This window comes from Schistocerca serialis, chromosome 3, assembly GCF_023864345.2.
Source record: "Schistocerca serialis cubense isolate TAMUIC-IGC-003099 chromosome 3, iqSchSeri2.2, whole genome shotgun sequence".
Lineage (NCBI taxonomy): Eukaryota > Metazoa > Arthropoda > Insecta > Orthoptera > Acrididae > Schistocerca > Schistocerca serialis.
This window is the reverse complement of record NC_064640.1, coordinates 993,389,511-993,408,512: the sequence shown is the minus strand read 5'-3', so window position 1 is coordinate 993,408,512 and position 19,002 is coordinate 993,389,511. Positions and strand designations below refer to the sequence as shown.

The 19,002-nt window shown below is 38.1% G+C and overlaps 1 protein-coding gene across 1 annotated transcript in view; it reads left to right on the top strand.

Moving 5' to 3' along the window:
- LOC126471443 (histidine ammonia-lyase-like) overlaps positions 1 to 19,002 on the top strand; it is a 241,699-nt gene that overhangs the window by 212,640 nt on the left and 10,057 nt on the right. The window contains exons 14-15 of the mRNA XM_050099622.1: positions 3,844 to 3,956; positions 11,240 to 11,370. Coding sequence (XP_049955579.1) covers positions 3,844 to 3,956; positions 11,240 to 11,370 — 244 coding nt within the window. The remainder of the gene's footprint in view (positions 1 to 3,843; positions 3,957 to 11,239; positions 11,371 to 19,002) is intronic.

Sequence of the window (19,002 nt, the reverse complement as noted above, 5' to 3'; positions counted from 1 at the left end):
TTGGATCATCTCTAGCTCTTCTATTAATATAGTCTGGTAATGGTACCAGACTTTATGAGCAATACTCATGACTCAGTCAAATGAGTTTGATAGCCCATTTTAAAGCAAACTTGTCATCTCCTGCTTTATGCCACTGTATCAAGCTTACATAATTAAATATTAATCTGGGGCTTCATACTACAGAGTCTAACATTATATTGTTGTTGTTGTTGTGGCCTTCAGTCTGAGAATGGTTTGATGCAGCTCTCCATGCAAGCCTCCTCATCTCTGAATAACTACTGCAACCTACATCCTTCTGAATCTGCTTAGTGTATTCATCTGTTAGTCTCCCTCTATGATTTTTACCCCTCACACTTCCCTCCACTACTAAACTGGTGATCCCTTTATGTCTCAGAATATGTCCTACCAACCAATTCCTTCCTCTAGTCAGGTTGTGCCACAAATTTCTTTTCTCCCAAATTCTATTCAGTACCTTCTAATTAGCTATGTGAGGAACGCATCTAATCTTCAGCATTCTTTTGTAACATCACATTTCTATTCTCTTCTTGCCCATCATCCATCTTGTTTATCATCCATGTTTCACTTCCATACATGGGTACACTCCATCCAAATTCTTTCAGAAAAGACTTCCTGATGTTTACATCTATACTCAATGTTAACAAATTTCTCTTCTTCAAAACCCTTGTCTTGCCATTGCCAGTCTACATTTTATATCCTCTCTATTTCAACCATCATCAGTTATTTTGCTGATCAAATAGCAAAATGCATCTACTGCTTTTAGTGTCTCATGTCCTAAATAGTTACCACACCGTCACCTGATGTAATTTGACTACATTCCATTACTGTTGTTTTGGTTTTGTTAATTTTCACATTATATCCTTCTCTCAAGACACTGTCCATTCTGTTCAGCTGCTCTTTCAAGTCTATTGCTGTCTCTATCAGAATTACCATGTCATTGGCAAACCTCAAAGTTTTTATTTCTTCTCACTGATCATTAATTCCTCCTCCAAACTTTTCTTTGGTTTCCTTTGTTATTTGCTCAATGTACTGACTGAATAACATTAGAGATAAGCTATGATCCTATCTCATTTCCTTCTCAACTGCTGCTTCCCTTTCATGCCCCCTTGACTCTTGTAACTGCCATCTGGTTTCTGTACAAATTGCAAATAGTTTTTTGATTCCTGTATTTTACCCCTGCCACCTTTAGAATTTAAAAGTGAGTATTCCAGTCAAAATTGTCTAAAGCTTTTTCTAAGTCTACATATGCTATAAACATAGCTTTGCTTTTCCTTGACCTGTCTTCTCTGGGACGTCATAAGGTCAATATTGCCTCATGTATTCCATAAATTTCTCCAGAATCCAAACTGATCTTCCCGGAAGTTGACTTCTACTAGTTTTTCCATTCTTCTGTAAAGAATTTGTATTAGTATCTGTGGCTTATTAAACTTACAGTTTGGCAATTTTCACACCTGTCAGCACCTGCATGATATATGCTTTTTATTTCTGCATCAAATAGTACTGATTGTCCTTTGAATAAGAGAAATTACTTTTAGGACATTCTTCATTCCTTTCCATTGTGTCCTTTTTTATGTTGCTTAATGCCATCAGAATTCTCTTATTTGTCTAAATTATAGTTTCCTTTTTTATCTCTCCTCTGCACTGAATAGGCCAAATTAGGTTCAGAAAGGTTGCATTATCTCACACTCAAGTAATAATATTTCCTTACATATTTACAAAGATATTAACAAAATTTGTTGTTTTCTATTGTAAATTTGGTATGCACGTCCTACAAAAAATGCAGTGTGTAAGTGATTCAGAATGCCTAAGCCATATTACATGGTTCTATATTCCATTTTTGTTTTTTAAATAATCTAACAGGTAAGTTTGATTTCTTATTATGGGATGGGCAAAATTTAACTAATGAAACTTCTTGGCAGATTAAAACTGTGTGCCCGACCGAGACTCGAACTCCCGAGTTCGAGTCTCGGTCGGGCACACAGTTTTAATCTGCCAGGAAGTTTCATATCAGCGCACACTCCACTGCAGAGTGAAAATCTCATTCTAAAATTTAACTAATGTCAGAAATGTGTTTGATATTTTGTGACAATTTAATCTAAACAGCAAACAGTTTATTAGTTTTTTAATGAATCTGAATACTAGAAAACATTACTCAAGGAACAACAACCTCCTGAAAAGTTTGACATAATTTCCTGGTCAGTTAGTTGCCCAAGTGGTAAATAAATAAATACCATGCCACAAAATTACAGATCTGCATCTTTTTTCTTTCACCCTACCTGTTATGAATGAATTTAAGCTTAGAGTCTAGCATGTCGAAGTTCAGTTCTTATGGTTATTTCTAAATGGAGTGTTATTGGGACATTTGGATCCTCAGTTTTTAATTGCTTCAGATGTGCCTTTTTTCAGTCTCTGTAGGCATTAAAACTCATTGCAAGTCACTCATTTTTGCATGCTTACTGGTGATTTGCACTCTTCTGCTGTTTAATGACAGTTATTTCTTGAACACATTATACACCGAAAAGCCAAAGAAACTGATACACCTGCCTAATATTGTGTAGGGCTCCTACAAGCATGCAGAAGTGCTGCAACATAATGTGGCATAGACTTGACTTATGTCTGACATAGTGCTGGATGGAATTGACACCATGAATCCTGCAGGACTGTCCATAAATCCGTAAGAGTATGAGGGGGTGGAGATCTCTTCTGAAAAGCACATTGCAAGGCATCCCAGATATGCTCAATAATGGTCATATTTGGAGAGTTTGGTGGCCAGTGGAAGTGATTAAACTCATAAGATTATTCCTGGAGTCACTCTGTAGCAATTCTGGACGTGTGAGGTGTGGCATTGTCCTGCTGGAGTTGCCCAACTCCATCAGAATGCACAATGGACATGAATGGATGCAGGTGATCAGACAGGATGCTTACGTATGTGTCACCTGTCAGATTCGAATCTAGACATATCAGGGGTCCCACATCACTCCAGCTGCACAGCCCCACACCATTACAGAGCCTCCACCAGCTTCAAAAGTCCTGTGCTGACATGCAGGGTCTGTAGATTCATGAGGTTGTCTGCATACTCGTACGCATCCCTCTGCTTGACACAATTTGAAACAAGACTTGTCCAACCAGGCAACCTGTTTCCAGTCATCAACAGTCCAATATCAGTGTTGAAGGGGCCCAGATGAGGTGCAAAGATTTGTGTCATGCAGTCATCAAGGGTACAAGAATGGGTCTTTGGCTCCGAAAGCCCATATTTATCATATTTCATTGAATTGTTCACATGATAACACTTGTTGATGGCCCAGCATTGATATTTGCAGTAATTTTCAGAAGGTTTGCACTTCTATCATGAATAACAATCCTTTTCAGTTATTGTTGCTCCCATTCTTGCAGGATCTTTTTCTGACCGCAGTGATGTCAGAGATTTGATGTTTTACCAGATTCCTGATATTCAAGGTACACTTGTGAAATGATTGTACAGGAAAATCCCCACTTCATCACTACCTCAGAGACACTGTGTCCCATCACTTATGGGCTGAACATAACACTACGTTCAAACTTGCTTAAATCTTGATAGCCTACCATTGTAGCAGAAGTAACCGATCTAACAACTGCGCCAGAGACGTGTTGTCTTAAATAGGTGTTGCTGACCCCAGTGCTGTAGTCTGCCTATGTCCATATCTTTGTATTTTAATATGCATGGCTATACCAGTTTCTTTGGTGCTTCAGTGTATATTAAAGAGCAATAATTTCTGAAAAAGAAATATATTATGGCACTACACCATTTTATATTGCATCTGATAATATTCATCAAAATTGTAAAAGTTTCAGAAAACAAAGCACTGTGCCATCCAGCTTCTGTAGATTCCCTTAGTACAAGTGCAGGAACAGAAGACCATGTTTCAATGGGATGTTATGCTGCTAGAAAAGCTTTAATGGTAAGTATGTAAGTATTTAAATAAAGTGAATTTCACTGAAACTGGCACATGAGCAGTTGGAGACACACACACACACACACACACACACACACACACACACACACATTACCTGTATCACTAGTCCATATGATTGTGTCATTGTTGGAAACAGTCATTTATTGAACAAACATGTTTAGAATCCTAAATACAAAATGAAAATAAACAAAATATTCTGAGCAAAAACTGACCATGTGCCCCTCTTAAGGTCACTCCCAAGACAGGTTGTACCCATGTTAGGAGCAGAGCATGATTGTAATGGCACAATCAACGTGGCAATGGCACCTGAAGCTAGGCTGTCTGTATAGATTCCATGTTTGGATCAATTTCCAAAGATATAGCAGGGATGTTAATAACTTGTGGCATTCGATGCATAACTGGGAAATCTGGGGCTGGTGTATTTATCATTGTTGGCAATGTGGGTTTGTCATTGCCAGATGATGTTGATTTCACTGTCAGAATTCAAGAAATGGGTGTATTTGCAAATATCTTCTACCTACAACTGAAGCATGGACCAATGTATAGCACTGTTAGTCCTTTCAACAAGAAGCTAATTACCCTGGGTCATTTCCTGTTGTTAGTTCTTAAATAAGGTAACTAAATGAAAAAATGGTTTTTTTTCTGTGCATCTCAGAGATCTTCAGCACCAGCCCACCATCATATTCTCATAACCATAGCACCTCTTCTATATGGTGTACAGAGATAATGTGTGGGTCCCTCGTAACCTGGGATCTGAGTGAGCCAGCCCTCCTTCCCTATCTTCCCCAACCTGTTTCTCTTTCCTCCTGTAGTAAGGAACAAACAGTTCTGAAAGCTGGGTATATTTTTTTTCTATTTTTAAATTCATTTATTATGTTCAGTAGTTTTGCCTCACAGCTGGCAGATATTTATTGAAAATCATGTTGAACCACAATCAGCTACTATCCAGACCCTTAAAAGTTTCAGTTGTTGTTAATATAAACAGAAAGAAGTTTTTCACTCACAGTGTCTATGTGATGTTCCACCACAATCTGAATAGTGTCAAAAACATGAACTGGTCAACATAAATCAATATATGGAAATTAAATATGTCCCAGAAGCTCCAATGTGTCAATAATCAAATCCATCCACCCACCAGAGACACACAAACTGTTGAAACAATGTCACTGTTGGACACTGCAGAGAGAGGTGCACACTCCCAACTCACCACGATAGTTCCATCACTGTTCACATGAAACACTTCCACACCATAGTATTTATTAGTTAAAATGAAAACTTGACACGCTGCATTGAGTCATAGGATCCATAGCCAAACCTTTTATTATATTCTATTCATACATTACTAGAGATAGTGTCAGTTATGCTCACAATAAAGGTTTCCCTTATAGCTGTGAAAAGTGGGGTGTAGGAGGTTATGTTCTGTAAGAATTGAAGCTCCATTGTTAGATGTGTGATGTGGTCCCTTAGGGATATGGCAGTCAAGGAGGGGAAGAGGTCCAATGTGCACTCTGTACACGTACCAGGGGAAGCCAGCCCAGATGTGTAAATGGGTGCTTTCAGATGCCATGAAGAGAACAAGGTGCAGCCAACTGCAAGTGGTGGCTCATGTCAGTACCAATGATATACACTCCTGGAAATGGAAAAAAGAACACATTGACACCGGTGTGTCAGACCCACCATACTTGCTCCGGACACTGCGAGAGGGCTGTACAAGCAATGATCACACGCACGGCTCAGCAGACACACCAGGAACCGCGGTGTTGGCCGTCGAATGGCGCTAGCTGCGCAGGATTTGTGCACCGCCGCTGTCAGTGTCGGCCAGTTTGCCGTGGCATACGGATCTCCATCGCAGTCTTTAACACTGGTAGCATGCCGCGACAGCGTGGACGTGAACCGTATGTGCAGTTGACGGACTTTGAGCGAGGGCGTATAGTGGGCATACGGGAGGCCGGGTGGACGTACCGCCGAATTGCCCAACACGTGGGGCGTGAGGTCTCCACAGTACATCGATGTGGTCGCCAGTGGTCGGCGGAAGGTGCACGTGCCCGTCGACCTGGGACCAGACCGCAGCGACACACGGATGCACGCCAAGACCGTAGGATCCTACGCAGTGCCGTAGGGGACCGCACCGCCACTTCCCAGCAAATTAGGGACACTGTTGCTCCTGGGGTATCGGCGAGGACCATTCGCAACAGTCTCCATGAAGCTGGGCTACGGTCCCGCACACTGTTAGGCCGTCTTCCGCTCACGCCCCAACATCGTGCAGCCCGCCTCCAGTGGTGTCGCGACAGGCGTGAATGGAGGGACGAATGGAGATGTGTCGTCTTCAGCGATGAGAGTCGCTTCTGCCTTGGTGCCAATGATGGTCGTTTGTGTGTTTGGCGCCGTGCAGGTGAGCGCCACAATCAGGACTGCATACGACCGAGGCACACAGGGCCAACACCCGGCATCATGGTGTGGGGAGCGATCTCCTACACTGGCCGTACACCACTGGTGATCGTCGAGGGGACACTGAATAGTGCACGGTACATCCAAACCATCATCGAACCCATCGTTCTACCATTCCTAGACTGGCAAGGGAACTTGCTGTTCCAACAGGACAATGCACGTCCGCATGTATCCCGGGCCACCCAACGTGCTCTAGAAGGTGTAAGTCAACTACCCTGGCCAGCAAGATCTCCGGATCTGTCCCCCATTGAGCATGTTTGGGACTGGATGAAGCATCGTCTAACGCGGTCTGCACGTCCAGCACGAACGCTGGTCCAACTGAGGCGCCAGGTGGAAATGGCATGGCAAGCCGTTCCACAGGACTACATCCAGCATCTCTACGATCGTCTCCATGGGAGAATAGCAGCCTGCATTGCTGCGAAAGGTGGATATACACTGTACTAGTGCCAACATTGTGCATGCTCTGTTGCCTGTGTCTATGTGCCTGTGGTTCTGTCAGTGTGATCATGTGATGTATCTGACCCCAGGAATGTGTCAATAAAGTTTCCCCTTCCTGGGACAATGAATTCACGGTGTTCTTATTTCAATTTCCAGGAGTGTATGTCACTTTGGATTGGAAGATATCCTGTCTGGTTTCGGGCAGCTATATGAAGTGTTAAAGGCTGTCAGCCTTGCTTGTGAGATGAAGGCAGAACTCACCATCTGTAGCACTGTCAACAGGGCTAACTGTGGATCTATCAGAGGCTCAGATGGTTCTGCAACTATGTACGCTACAGATTCTTTGACTTGCACCATACAGTAGGGTGGGGGGTTTTGGGTTCTGCTCAACAAGTAAGCAGTCCATTGCACACAGGAAGTGGCTACATGGGTATCTAAAGTGGACTGGGTGGTTTTTTTTAGGTTAGAGGGTCTCAAGAAATTACAGAAATGGCATCAGTCTAAAAAAGGATGCAGTGCAAGTGCCTTTGGTACAGAACTGAATGTAAGGTTTGAATCAGATGCTCATATGGTTTTGTGACCATTTAGACTACAGATTCCTCAACTTGTACCATTATGTGATGTGTTTTTGTGTTATGCTTACTAGATCAAATAGGTCAGGAGTCCATTACAGACAGAATGTGACTACACCGGTGGTGAGGCCTGTGTAGAATGGACTGGGTGGTTTTTTAGGTTAGAGAATCTCAGGAAATTACAGAAAGGGCATCAGTCTAAAAGGGTAAAGGGCAAACAAAGGATGAGAGTAGACCTCACAACAATTGGTATTGTAATTGTAAATTGTTGTAGCTGTGTTGGGAAAGAACCATAGCTCCAAGTGCTAAGCGAAAGCAATGAAGTTCAAATTGTTAAAGGTACTGAAAGCTGGCTAAAGCTGGAGATAAATTCAGCCAAATTTTCTGCAAAGGACCCAATGGTATTCGGAAAGGATAGATTAAAAATGGTTGGTAGTGAAGGGTTTATTGCTATTAGATAAAGTTTATATTGTAGTGAAAGAGAAGTAGATAGTTCTTGTGAGCTGGTGTGTGCAGAGGTTATACTTGACAAATGGATTAAATTAGTAATTGGTTCCATTTGAGATCACAAATGAGATGATACAGTTGCTGAACAATTAAAAAAAAAAAACTTGAGTCTCATTTCAAAACTGTACAATTATAGTTCATTCTACATAGGGGCACCGACTTATAAAAAATATTGGGGGGTGGGGTCCATACTGGGGGTTTTGTGTCAGGAAATATTCTAAATTTTAGATGAAAAATAGTGAGTTTTAAAGTTTTTTTAAAGCATTTTAGAGTCATATGATCAACATTAGAACCCTGAAAACTGGGCTCCTGATAACTCAACACTCTGGGAAACTCGACAAGCCTGACACATTTTTTGGCTTTGAGAAAAGAAACAAAACATGAACACACGTGGTATTTTCGTAAAAATCTAATGTAATTTACAGTAATAATCATGCTTATAGACTATTACAGAGCAGTGAATATATAGCTCTGAAAAGACTGAAATTACATTTAAATAAATCCTAAACTATCATTAGAAGAATAAAACATAAAATATTGCTGTTGCACAGTAATAGCACTTTGATTAATAAGTGAAATAGCTAATTTAAGGTTACTTTGAATAAGGCTCAGGGTTAATTAAATAAAAACAATATCTCAAAGTTAATGATTTAATACAGTTAATAAAGTTAATACAGTATGCCTACTACTTTCAGTCAAAAAATATGTAATTAGCTTGTATTAATTGGGTCATACACCCTAAAAATATGTAATTAGCTTATTTTAATTGGGCCGTACACCCTAAAAATATTTAAGTATTTGAAAATAACTAATACAGTACTATAGTAATATAGTAATACAATAATAAACTAGTACTAATATTTGAAAACTGAAAATATAACATTATGCATATATTTAATTCTCTATTTTATAAAGATTTTTAATATTGCCCTAAATACCATTATTAGGGGTATAGTGTCTTTAGAAAGGTGCAAACATCAACTGACAGACTGGATTACTGAATATGAAGTCGTTGATGACTGGTCAGATATCCAATTCATCCAAAACATCTTGGTGGGCATGAAGAATAGCCAAGTTGTTCAATCGCCTCTGTCCCATTGTTGATTGGAGATATGACATCAGATGTCTAAGGGCACTAAATGGCCGTTCTTCTGTTGCTGTCATGATTGAAACTACTTGGAGAAGCTTAATGCACTTCACTACTTAACATTTCTCTAACTGCAGGCTCTTGTGTAATGTACTTTCTTACATCACGCATGTTTTTTAAGACCAGTCGTTTTTTATTAGCGATATTGGCTAACATATTGAAGTGTAAGCACAGTCTCTCAATGTCTAGGTGATTTTTGAAAAACTCAGTTGATTTTTCCAAATTTGTTTCACTTCTGTTTACTAAAAGCAAGCACTCTTGTTCAGCTGCAATGACCTGTGTGAGTCCAACTGAAGCAAACCGCTCAGTAATGCAAGTTTGCACCGTTTCACAAACTTCAACGTAAATAGCTTTGTAGTATTTCTTTGGGGTTTTGAAAGTGTGCAGTGAGCTGGCTTCATTGTTTTCATACTTCTTTGGTATACTTCAATTCTGAGGAAGTGAAGGATCATCAACTTGTGAAGGTTTTTCTTTTAAACACAATTCCCAAAAGTGTTCAAAACTATCACACCTTCCATTCAATATAAAAATCAAGCCCTCATATATTTCTTCCAGATCGGCAACCCTTAGATGAGGGCATTTTTTTTTTTTTTTTTTTTTGAAGAAAATTGTAATAGATTTTTAGCATCTGCCTCTTCGCATATGTAAAAAGAAATAAGTCATGAACTGCAAAACCTTTTTTGGTAGGTGCTTCATATTCTAGCCATGTATATTTGATCAATCAAGACTTCTGAAATGATCTTCCCTTACTGGATTGTCCAGGTTTTGGCTGTGAATGGTTCTCACCTGAAGATGATGAATCAATTTACGACACAATAATTGTTGGAGGTTGACTTGCAGTATCATCAACTTCCAAGCACACCTTTTTGGTAACAAATTTATCCATTGCAAACTTAATTCACAATACACTAAGAGACTAAAGTAATCAATTATCTTATTTTGAATATTGTGGGATGTCCACTTATACCCTGAATGCCCTAACACTATCATGATTCACACCACTCATTTTCAGTTAACCTGCTTACTACCATAATAATTATTTGTTTTAACTCATTACTGAATGTATTTTAAAAGGGAACTGTCATCAAACAAGGAAAATTAAAAATTTCAACACAATTTTGTGATTTTACAAAGCATAATACAACTAATAATTTTCTTAAATTATTGGGGGGCTCTGCCCCCCTCAAACGAATTTTGAGTCAGTGCCTGGGAGATTCTACATAATTTACATTTATATATGTCCTAGTGTCTGACATGCATAAAAGGATCAACAGAATATATATGGAAATAAAAATAAAATAAACAATATAAAGTGGTTCATCTTCAAGCATCTGCCAGTTCAGGTTTTTTAGCATCTCCATGGTTGTTCCCAATGTGTCAAACGAACCTGTAACCATTCATATTGTATACATTCAATAACTGCTGTTAGACCTATGCAGCATGGGTCCAATATACATGATTAATATTCTACGATGGGTACCAAGAAGTATTTTGTTACTAATCAACTTTGTAGACTGATTGAATTTTCCCAGTATCCTACCAAAGAACCACTGTGTGCTGCTTGCTATACCTATGACTGAGCCAATGTGGTCATTACATTTCATTTCCCAAGAAATTTCTACACCAAGGTATTTCAATAAGTTGACTGTTTTCAACTGTGACTCATTAATAATATAGTCATAGGCGACCATGTGTAAAATTTTATATTTCTATTTATTTAAAGTAAATTGCCAATCTTTGCATCACATTGAAATCTAATCAAGATCTGACTGAATATTTGTGCAGATTTTATCAGACAGTTATACCTTGCTACATTTCAGGTTTTATAGACTGTCAGTGAGAAAAGTTAAAATTTACTTGTGTACATTATTTAAAAATAATATAAACTGAACCATACTAGAACATAGCAGCTTTTGTACTGGTTCCAGTTCTTGTCTGTTACTGTACTCTGTGTTTCTTTGTAATCTTTTATCTCTTATGTGGTACTGCATAACAACAAATATTTATTTAATTGTTGACCTTGACCCATTTCACACACTTATATATATGATTAACCTGTTGTGTCATTTTTAGAAAGTAATATGGACACTGTTAGGAAGTAATATGGATGGGAATACTTAAGCTATTTCTCTTCATAACTGTGTTATTTTCTGCAGGTGGTGGAAAATGTTGAAAAAGTAATTGCAATTGAATTGCTTGCTGCTTGTCAAGCAATCGAGTTCCTGCGACCTTTGAAGACAACATTACCACTTGAAGAAGTTTACAATGTTGTGAGAAACAGTGTCAGGTACCGTATGAAATAAACTGCTATTAAAACCCCTGAAATCATTATAAACAAAAGTTCTCTCCTAGAAATGGGTTTATTATAAGACAGTTGTGGATGTGAAAAGCTGTATTTACATAAATAACCAAAAGCCAGTTGAATGTGATATTATAAACATTAATACAAACAGCAAGCCTTGATAAACCAGGTGGCACTTCCACATCCTTTTCATAGAATGATGATGATTTTGTGATGGCATACTCAATAGAGAGATTATCTGTGCCATTCCTAAAATATTTACAGATGTATGTGACTCAAAATGTACAGTTAATAGCTTAACAAGCTAAAAACATAATTAAAAATCCCAGTTTCCTTTCGACTTTGGAACCACCCATACAAATATGTATTCCCACTCAAAAAGACCAAAATTATATTGTTAATACAGTCTCACTTTAATGTATCTCTTTAAAATGTAGTTCAGAGTAATAGAACGCATGCTAATATAATAAATCACGTTAAACAGAAAATTCATTTTAGAAACATGTAGAAAATTTTTAAACATAAAGGGTAGAAGGACATATCGTTCCCACTATTAGTGACAAAAACATATCAAGTGGAACACCAGGTTATTCATACATGTCCATCTTAATCACATATAACATTTAATTCCCAGTGACTGGTTTTGGCTTACTGCCATCAGATCTGTTACAAAACAGAAAACTCATTAATGTTATGATAGTAAGTTCAAGTGTCTAAAGGACAAATGTACAGAAAAACTAAGAATATATGAAAAAGAAAACATGCCTGACAGCCATATATACCATTAAAAGTATTCTGATAAAAATATCAGTATCAAATAATCTGTAAATGCAGGTATATAACATGATCTATTAATGGCCTGAAGGCATCCTATACATTGCATACATATACAAGCTATAGCCAGTAAAGGGATCAAGTGCTCATGTACATAAGTAATAAGTATCATAGATTCAATAGCTCTAGACATAATATTCAGAGTCATTAATTAAAATGGTTTTACATACCTAAAGTGTGTGCCGAGCAATGAAACATAAAGTAAAATACAATATGTGGAAATGAAATACATCAGTAAAATCTGTCTAAAGTGGTATACAATCTACTAATAGAATATCTTTTAACATGATGAAGTTAATTAAACATAAAATTCTGTTAAAGGTGAATAAATAAAAGCACTGCATGGTGACATCTCTGTGGAATGTTTTGTTTCCCATGGTGATGCTCTTAGTAGGATCCCACTGTTTGCACAGCTTGTGGCCAGTGTACGTGGCCACTTGTCAAGTCAATGAAACTGGTGATGCTGTTAATGCTAGTAAGTTCCTGAACACATTGAAATAGGCATTCATGAGAGACTCACTCATTTCATTAACCAATAACTCTGGTTCCATTTTCTATGTACATAGATCTCCATTTCCTTCAATAGATTCAATAACGGTCCTTTCAGTTTCCTATTCAACACATCTGAATTTTCTTGCATATTTCCTACCACATATATTTCCTGATCCAAATGCATATCAAACACACTCATATTGTGGCTACATATGTGTTTTCTGAAGTGAGTCTTAAAATTCCTCCCCTTCTGACCAATACAAATATTTCACAGTCCTGACAGTTGATCTTTAGATGCTGGCTTCAAAATATTTATTACAGTTATTGTCGTTAACTTAGTGGTGTAGCCTAGGGCCAATTGTACCTTTTGTCCAAAATCCAATTTTAAGTGCAGTTTTTCTAAAAGTTTGCACAAAAATATGAGAAAGTGCATCTTTTTGTGAGATAGCAACAAATCTTTTGTCATCTAGAATTACTGTCTTCTTCTTGTCACTTATTTTTAACTGTAGTTTGTCATATAAGTGGGTTACATAATGTTCCCTATATACATTTGTATATCCAGTTGCCCTGGCTACTTATAATTTTGGTCATGTGACAGTCTTAACGTCCTAGTAGTCATGGCTGTAAACCATGCCCATTTATAATTTTTGTGGTGACAGGATTTTGCATTTATGATCATGTGTATAACTGTCAGCATCCTAAATTTAATTCTGTGTCTTCCATCTGTTTTTAATTAACTTGAGATCACAAAGTCCCTCTTCCTCAAGTTCCATTGTAAATTTAAATTTTTCATGCCTCACACTCATTCTGTGTGCTACCTCATGGATTTCTTTTTTGTCACAGTAGTATGATGCTGTCCATATACTACCTGTAACACATGTATATGTCAGTATTTTCTTCAAAAACTTATTTTTTTGTTTGTTTACAAAAATTTCAGCGAAAGTGTCAGTCAGATTGTTGCTCATCATGAGTCTATCCTTTTGATACAAAATCTTATCATCAAATTTAAAATAGCACAATTAAATGATGATGAAAGTTCTAAAATTTCCATGAGTTCCATTATTTCTGCCTGACTAATTTCATTACGCATTAACAAGCTTCTTCATATAATTTCCAATGTTTCATTTACTGGGTGTTAGTGTATAGATTAACAATATGCAAGGAAGCCAACGTTGTTCCATTTGTAAACAGTATCACTTTAATATCCCTCAAAAATTCATAATTGTTTTAACATTGTATGTTCTGTTGTAAGTATACACTGCTCTATCTTTTATTGCATTCTCTGTTAACTTTGAGATTGGGACGTGACACGATTTTTACTGTCAGTGTTATCATTTTTAATTTTCATTTCCATTTACATCAGGAAGCAATAAGCTGTATGGCGTAAAAAGTGACAAATGGCTCTAATCAACAAAATGTGTGAAGTCCTCCACATGAGTACTAAATGAAATCCATTTAATTTTGGCCACACAATACATCACACAAATCTAAAGTTCTTCATCTCAACTAAATACCTAGGAACTAGAACAATTACAAGCAACTGCTCACGTAGATAACATTGTGGGGAAGACAAATCAAAGACTTTATTTCATTGGCAGAATGCCTAGGAGATGAAACTGGTCTACAAAAAGAGACTGCCTAACCTACAATTGTTTGTCCCCTGCTAGAGTATTACTGTGGTGTACGGTATCCTTACCAGATAGTGTTGACCGAGGACATTGAAAAAGTTCAAAGAAGGGCAGTGCATTTTGTTTTATCATGAAATAAGAGGAGAGAGTGTCACAGATATGATGAGTGAGTTGGGGTGGAAATCCTTAGAACATAGGTGTTTTGCACTGCAGTGAGTTCTTTTAACAAAATTTCAATCACCAGTTTTCATCTCTGAATGTGAAAATATTTGACTGTTGCCAAACTACATAGGGAGAAAGATCAACAGAAAAAAGTAAGAAAAATCAGAGCTTTTGCAGAAACATGTAAGTGTTCGTTTTCCCCTCACACTGTTAGGGAGTGGAACAGTAGAGAAATAGTCTGAAGGTGCACAAGATGTGGTACTAGGAGAACAAAACTGTTAGGCATGATAAGTAATTTAGAGAGCTTCACTTCAATTGTACTAATTATTTACTCAAACCCCAACAAAAACTCCTCCCGAACAGGCCATGAAGGCCCAACGGTACCAACTGGCCACCATTTCATCCTCAGCCCACAGGCGTTACTGGATGCGGATATGGAGGGGTATGTGGTCAGCACACCGCTCTCCTGGCCGTATGTCAGTTATCAAGACCGGAGCCACTACTTCTCAATCAAGTAGCTCTTCAGTTTGCCTCACAAAGTCTGACTGCCTGCTGCTTGCCAACAGTGCTCGGCAGACCGGATGGTCACCCATCCACGTGCTAGCCCAGCCCGACAGTGCTTAACTTCAGTGATGTGACGGGAACCGGTGTTACCACTGCAGCATGGCAATTGGCCCAAACCTTGACTAGTTTGGGATTTTAAAATCCCATCTTCATGTGTATGAAACTAACATACAAAGGAGAAGAGAGAATAAATATAATGCAACATATGTGTAAAAACCAAAAGGGCAGACTGTTGAAACCAAGTGATTTACTTATTATATTTCATAACACATAACCTGTGGTCAGGCCAGTCAGTGCAAGAGCTCCAATCACTGCATTTTGACAGAACTAGAAAAAAGGAGAGAGAGAGGGACAATAATCAAAGTGAATTAAAAATGTGGTGTTCAGGTGGATGGGATGAAGTAAACAGAAGCCAAGAACAAATAAAATACTCACATTCAAGTCACATATTGTCACATACTTGAGAGTTATTTAGCCTATCAACATACCACAGCTCATTCATATTTTATTATGTTCTTAAACGAAATATCGCAAGCACTTGGACCAGTCAGTCCAGATTTTCCTTATCTTCACCGGCCGAAGTGGCCGTGCGGTTAAAGGCACTGCAGTCTGGAACCGCAAGACCGCTACGGTCGCAGGTTTGAATCCTGCCTCGGGCATGAATGTTTGTGATGTCCTTAGGTTAGTTAGGTTTAACTAGTTCTAAGTTCTAGGGGACTAATGACCTCAGCAGTTGAGTCCCATTGTGCTCAGAGCCATTTGAACCATTTGAACCTTATCTTCAATGATAACTTCAGTTTATTACTTGTGCACTGTTGGCACCTGAGCCGCACCATGCTTCCAGACCTCCAGTGTGGCCCTGCACTCAGTATTAGTTGCTGCTCCTACCACGCAGCTGCCCAGCAACGAACAGTGTGATTTCTGTGTTTGTTCTCAGCTTCTGTTTTCTTTATCCCACTTGCCTGGGCGTTACATTTTTAGGTTAGTTTGATTATGCCCCTCCCCCCCCCCCCCCCTTTTCCTAGTTCTGACAGCATACAGTGATTGAAAATCTTGCACTGACTGGCACAATCACATGTTGTGTGTTACCAAATACAATAAGTAAGTCACTTTGTTTTGCCAGTGTGCTCTTTTGGTTTTTACACATATGTTGCATTATATTTCTTTCCTCCTATCCTTTGCATGTTACAGTTTCATCCACATGAAGATGGGTTTTAAAATCTCAAAATGAGTCATGGTAGGAATAAATAATTAGTACAACTAATTGCAGATGTAGATGTAAATGATAAAAAAACTACTGTTTTTGATGTTTTATGGGAGCTAGATGAGTTGGAAGGACAATAGGTTGTTGAGAATTTCAGAGGGAACCAGTGAGCAACGATTGACTGCAACAGGGGAAAGGAATGCAGTAGAAGATGAAAGGGTAGCTGTAAGAGATGAAATAGTGAAGACAACAGAGGATCAAATAGGTAAAAAGACTAGGCCCAGTACAAATCCTTGGATACCACAGGAGATATTGAATTTAAGTGGTGTAAGGGGAACATAAAAAAATGCAGCAAATGAAAGAGTTAAAAGTGAAGACAGGTGTCTAAAAAATGATGTTCACAGAAAGTGTAAAAATGGCTAGGTAGGATGACAAGAGAGCAAATGTAAAGCTATAGAAGCATGTATAATTAGGGGAAGGATAAATATCACCTACAAGAAAATTAAACAAATCTTTGGAGAAAAGAGAAGCAGCTGTACAAATATCGAGAGCTCGAACAGAAAACCAGTTCTGAGCCGAGAAGGGAAAGTTGAAAGGTGGAAGAAATATACAGAGGGACTATACAAGGGAAATGACTTAGAAGGTAACATTATAGAATGGGAAGAGGGAATAGATGAAGATGAGGATGAGATGGGAGATATGGTACTGTTATAAGAATTTGATGAAGCACTGAAAGATCTAATTTGAAACAAGATCCCTGGAGTAGAAGACATTCCCTCAGAGCTATTGATATGTTTGGGAGAGCCAGCCATGACAATACTATTCCACCTGGTGTACAAGATGTATGAGACAGGAGAAATACCCTCAGACTTCAAAAAGAATGCAATAATTCCAGTTCCAAAGAAAGCAGGTGCTGACAGGTGTGATTATTACTGAAGTATCAGTTTAATAAGTCGCGGTTGCAAAATACTGACACAAATTATTTACAGAAGAATAGAAAAACTGGTTGAAACCAACCTCGGGGAAGATAAGTTTTGGTTCCAGTGAAATGTGGGAAGACGTGAGGCAGTATGAACTGTATGACTTGTCTTAGAAGATACTTTAAGGACATATAAGTATATGTTTATAGCATTTGTAAAACTAGATGAATCTTTAAACAATGCTGACTAGAATACACTTTTTGAATTTCTGAACATGGCAGGAGGAACCCAAAGAAAAATTTGAAGGAGGAATTAAAGGTCAAGGAGAAGAAATAGAAACTTTGAGGTTCACCAGTGATGTAATTCTGTCAGGGACAGCAAAGGACTTGGAAGAGCAGTTGAATGGAATGGACAGTGTCTTGAAAGAAGAGCATAAAGTGAACATTAACAAGCAAAAAAAGGATAATGGAATGTAGTAAAATCATGTGATAGTGAGAGAACTAGTTTAGAAAATGAGACACTAAAAGTAGTAGATGAGCTTTGCTATCTGGGCAGTAAAAAAAGCATTCTGAAGACAAGATGAGAAGATAACATAACTAATCAGGGGGTACTGGACAGAACTGAGGAGGGAAGAAAATTGTGGCACAGTTTGACAAACGACTGGTAAATGGGACACACTCCGAGACATGAAGAAATCATAAAATTTAGTATTGGAGGGAAGTATGGGTGGGGGGGAGGGCAGAGGGGGGGGGGTGTATGTAAATATTTTTGGGGTGAGACAATGAGATGGATACAGTAGGCAGGTTCAAATTGATGCAGGCTGCAGTAGTAATTCAGAAATAAAGAAGTCTCCACAGAATAGCGTGGGATGGAGAGCTGCATTAAATTGGTCTTCAGACAGAAGACCACAACAGCAACATGAAAAACATGAACCACAACCACACAGCCGTGTCCTTTTGTTCTAATTTTTAAAGTTTAGCTACATCACAAGCAACTTTTAATTCCGCAGTAGCATTCTTATTTATGCTTGGGTTCAACTTTGAGTTAGTGTTATTGTAAAGACCCTTAGAAGATCCATTTCATTGTCCTTGATCTTTATTCACCTAAGACTGACTATCCTGTTTGAAAATTATAGTTTAACTTTGTGCTTTCGGTACTCTTTTATTACACTGGTGAAAATGTCTATTGTAAATTAAAAATGATGAATCCTTCTGCTCGAGTGCTTCAATTAACTGAGAAGGCACTGAAAGACAGAGAGCAGTATATGCTTATAAAACAATATACAACGTCAAACAAGTTACAAGTTTGTGAGGGTTATTAAAGCTGTACCAATTCCAGCTGGAGAAATGTTAGCTGCCTTACATAGTGCTGATTTACACACTCACATCCCAGCAAGTGAAACATCGGAGACTATAAGTAGAAACTTGTTAACACACATGAAGATTAGTCAAGGGAAATAAGGAGCTCATGGGAATTTTAGAGCTTGTATTGTCATTTAAATATCCTAATTTAAATTTAATGATAAGATTTTTTACCAAAAGGATAGACTCATGACGGTCAACAATCTGGCAGATACTTAAGGTGAAATTTTTGAAAACAAGCAGAAACATAAGTTTTTTGATGAAAATCGTGGTGTATGCGAAAAGCATGTATTACAGAGACAGTGTATGGATAACAACATACTACTGCATAAAGGTGACAAATAATAAATCCATGAAGTAGCACAAAGAATGAGTGTGATGCATGAAAAAATTAAGTTACCAATGGAATTGGAGAAAGACGGAAGTATAAGCTTTTCGGATCTCAAGTTAAT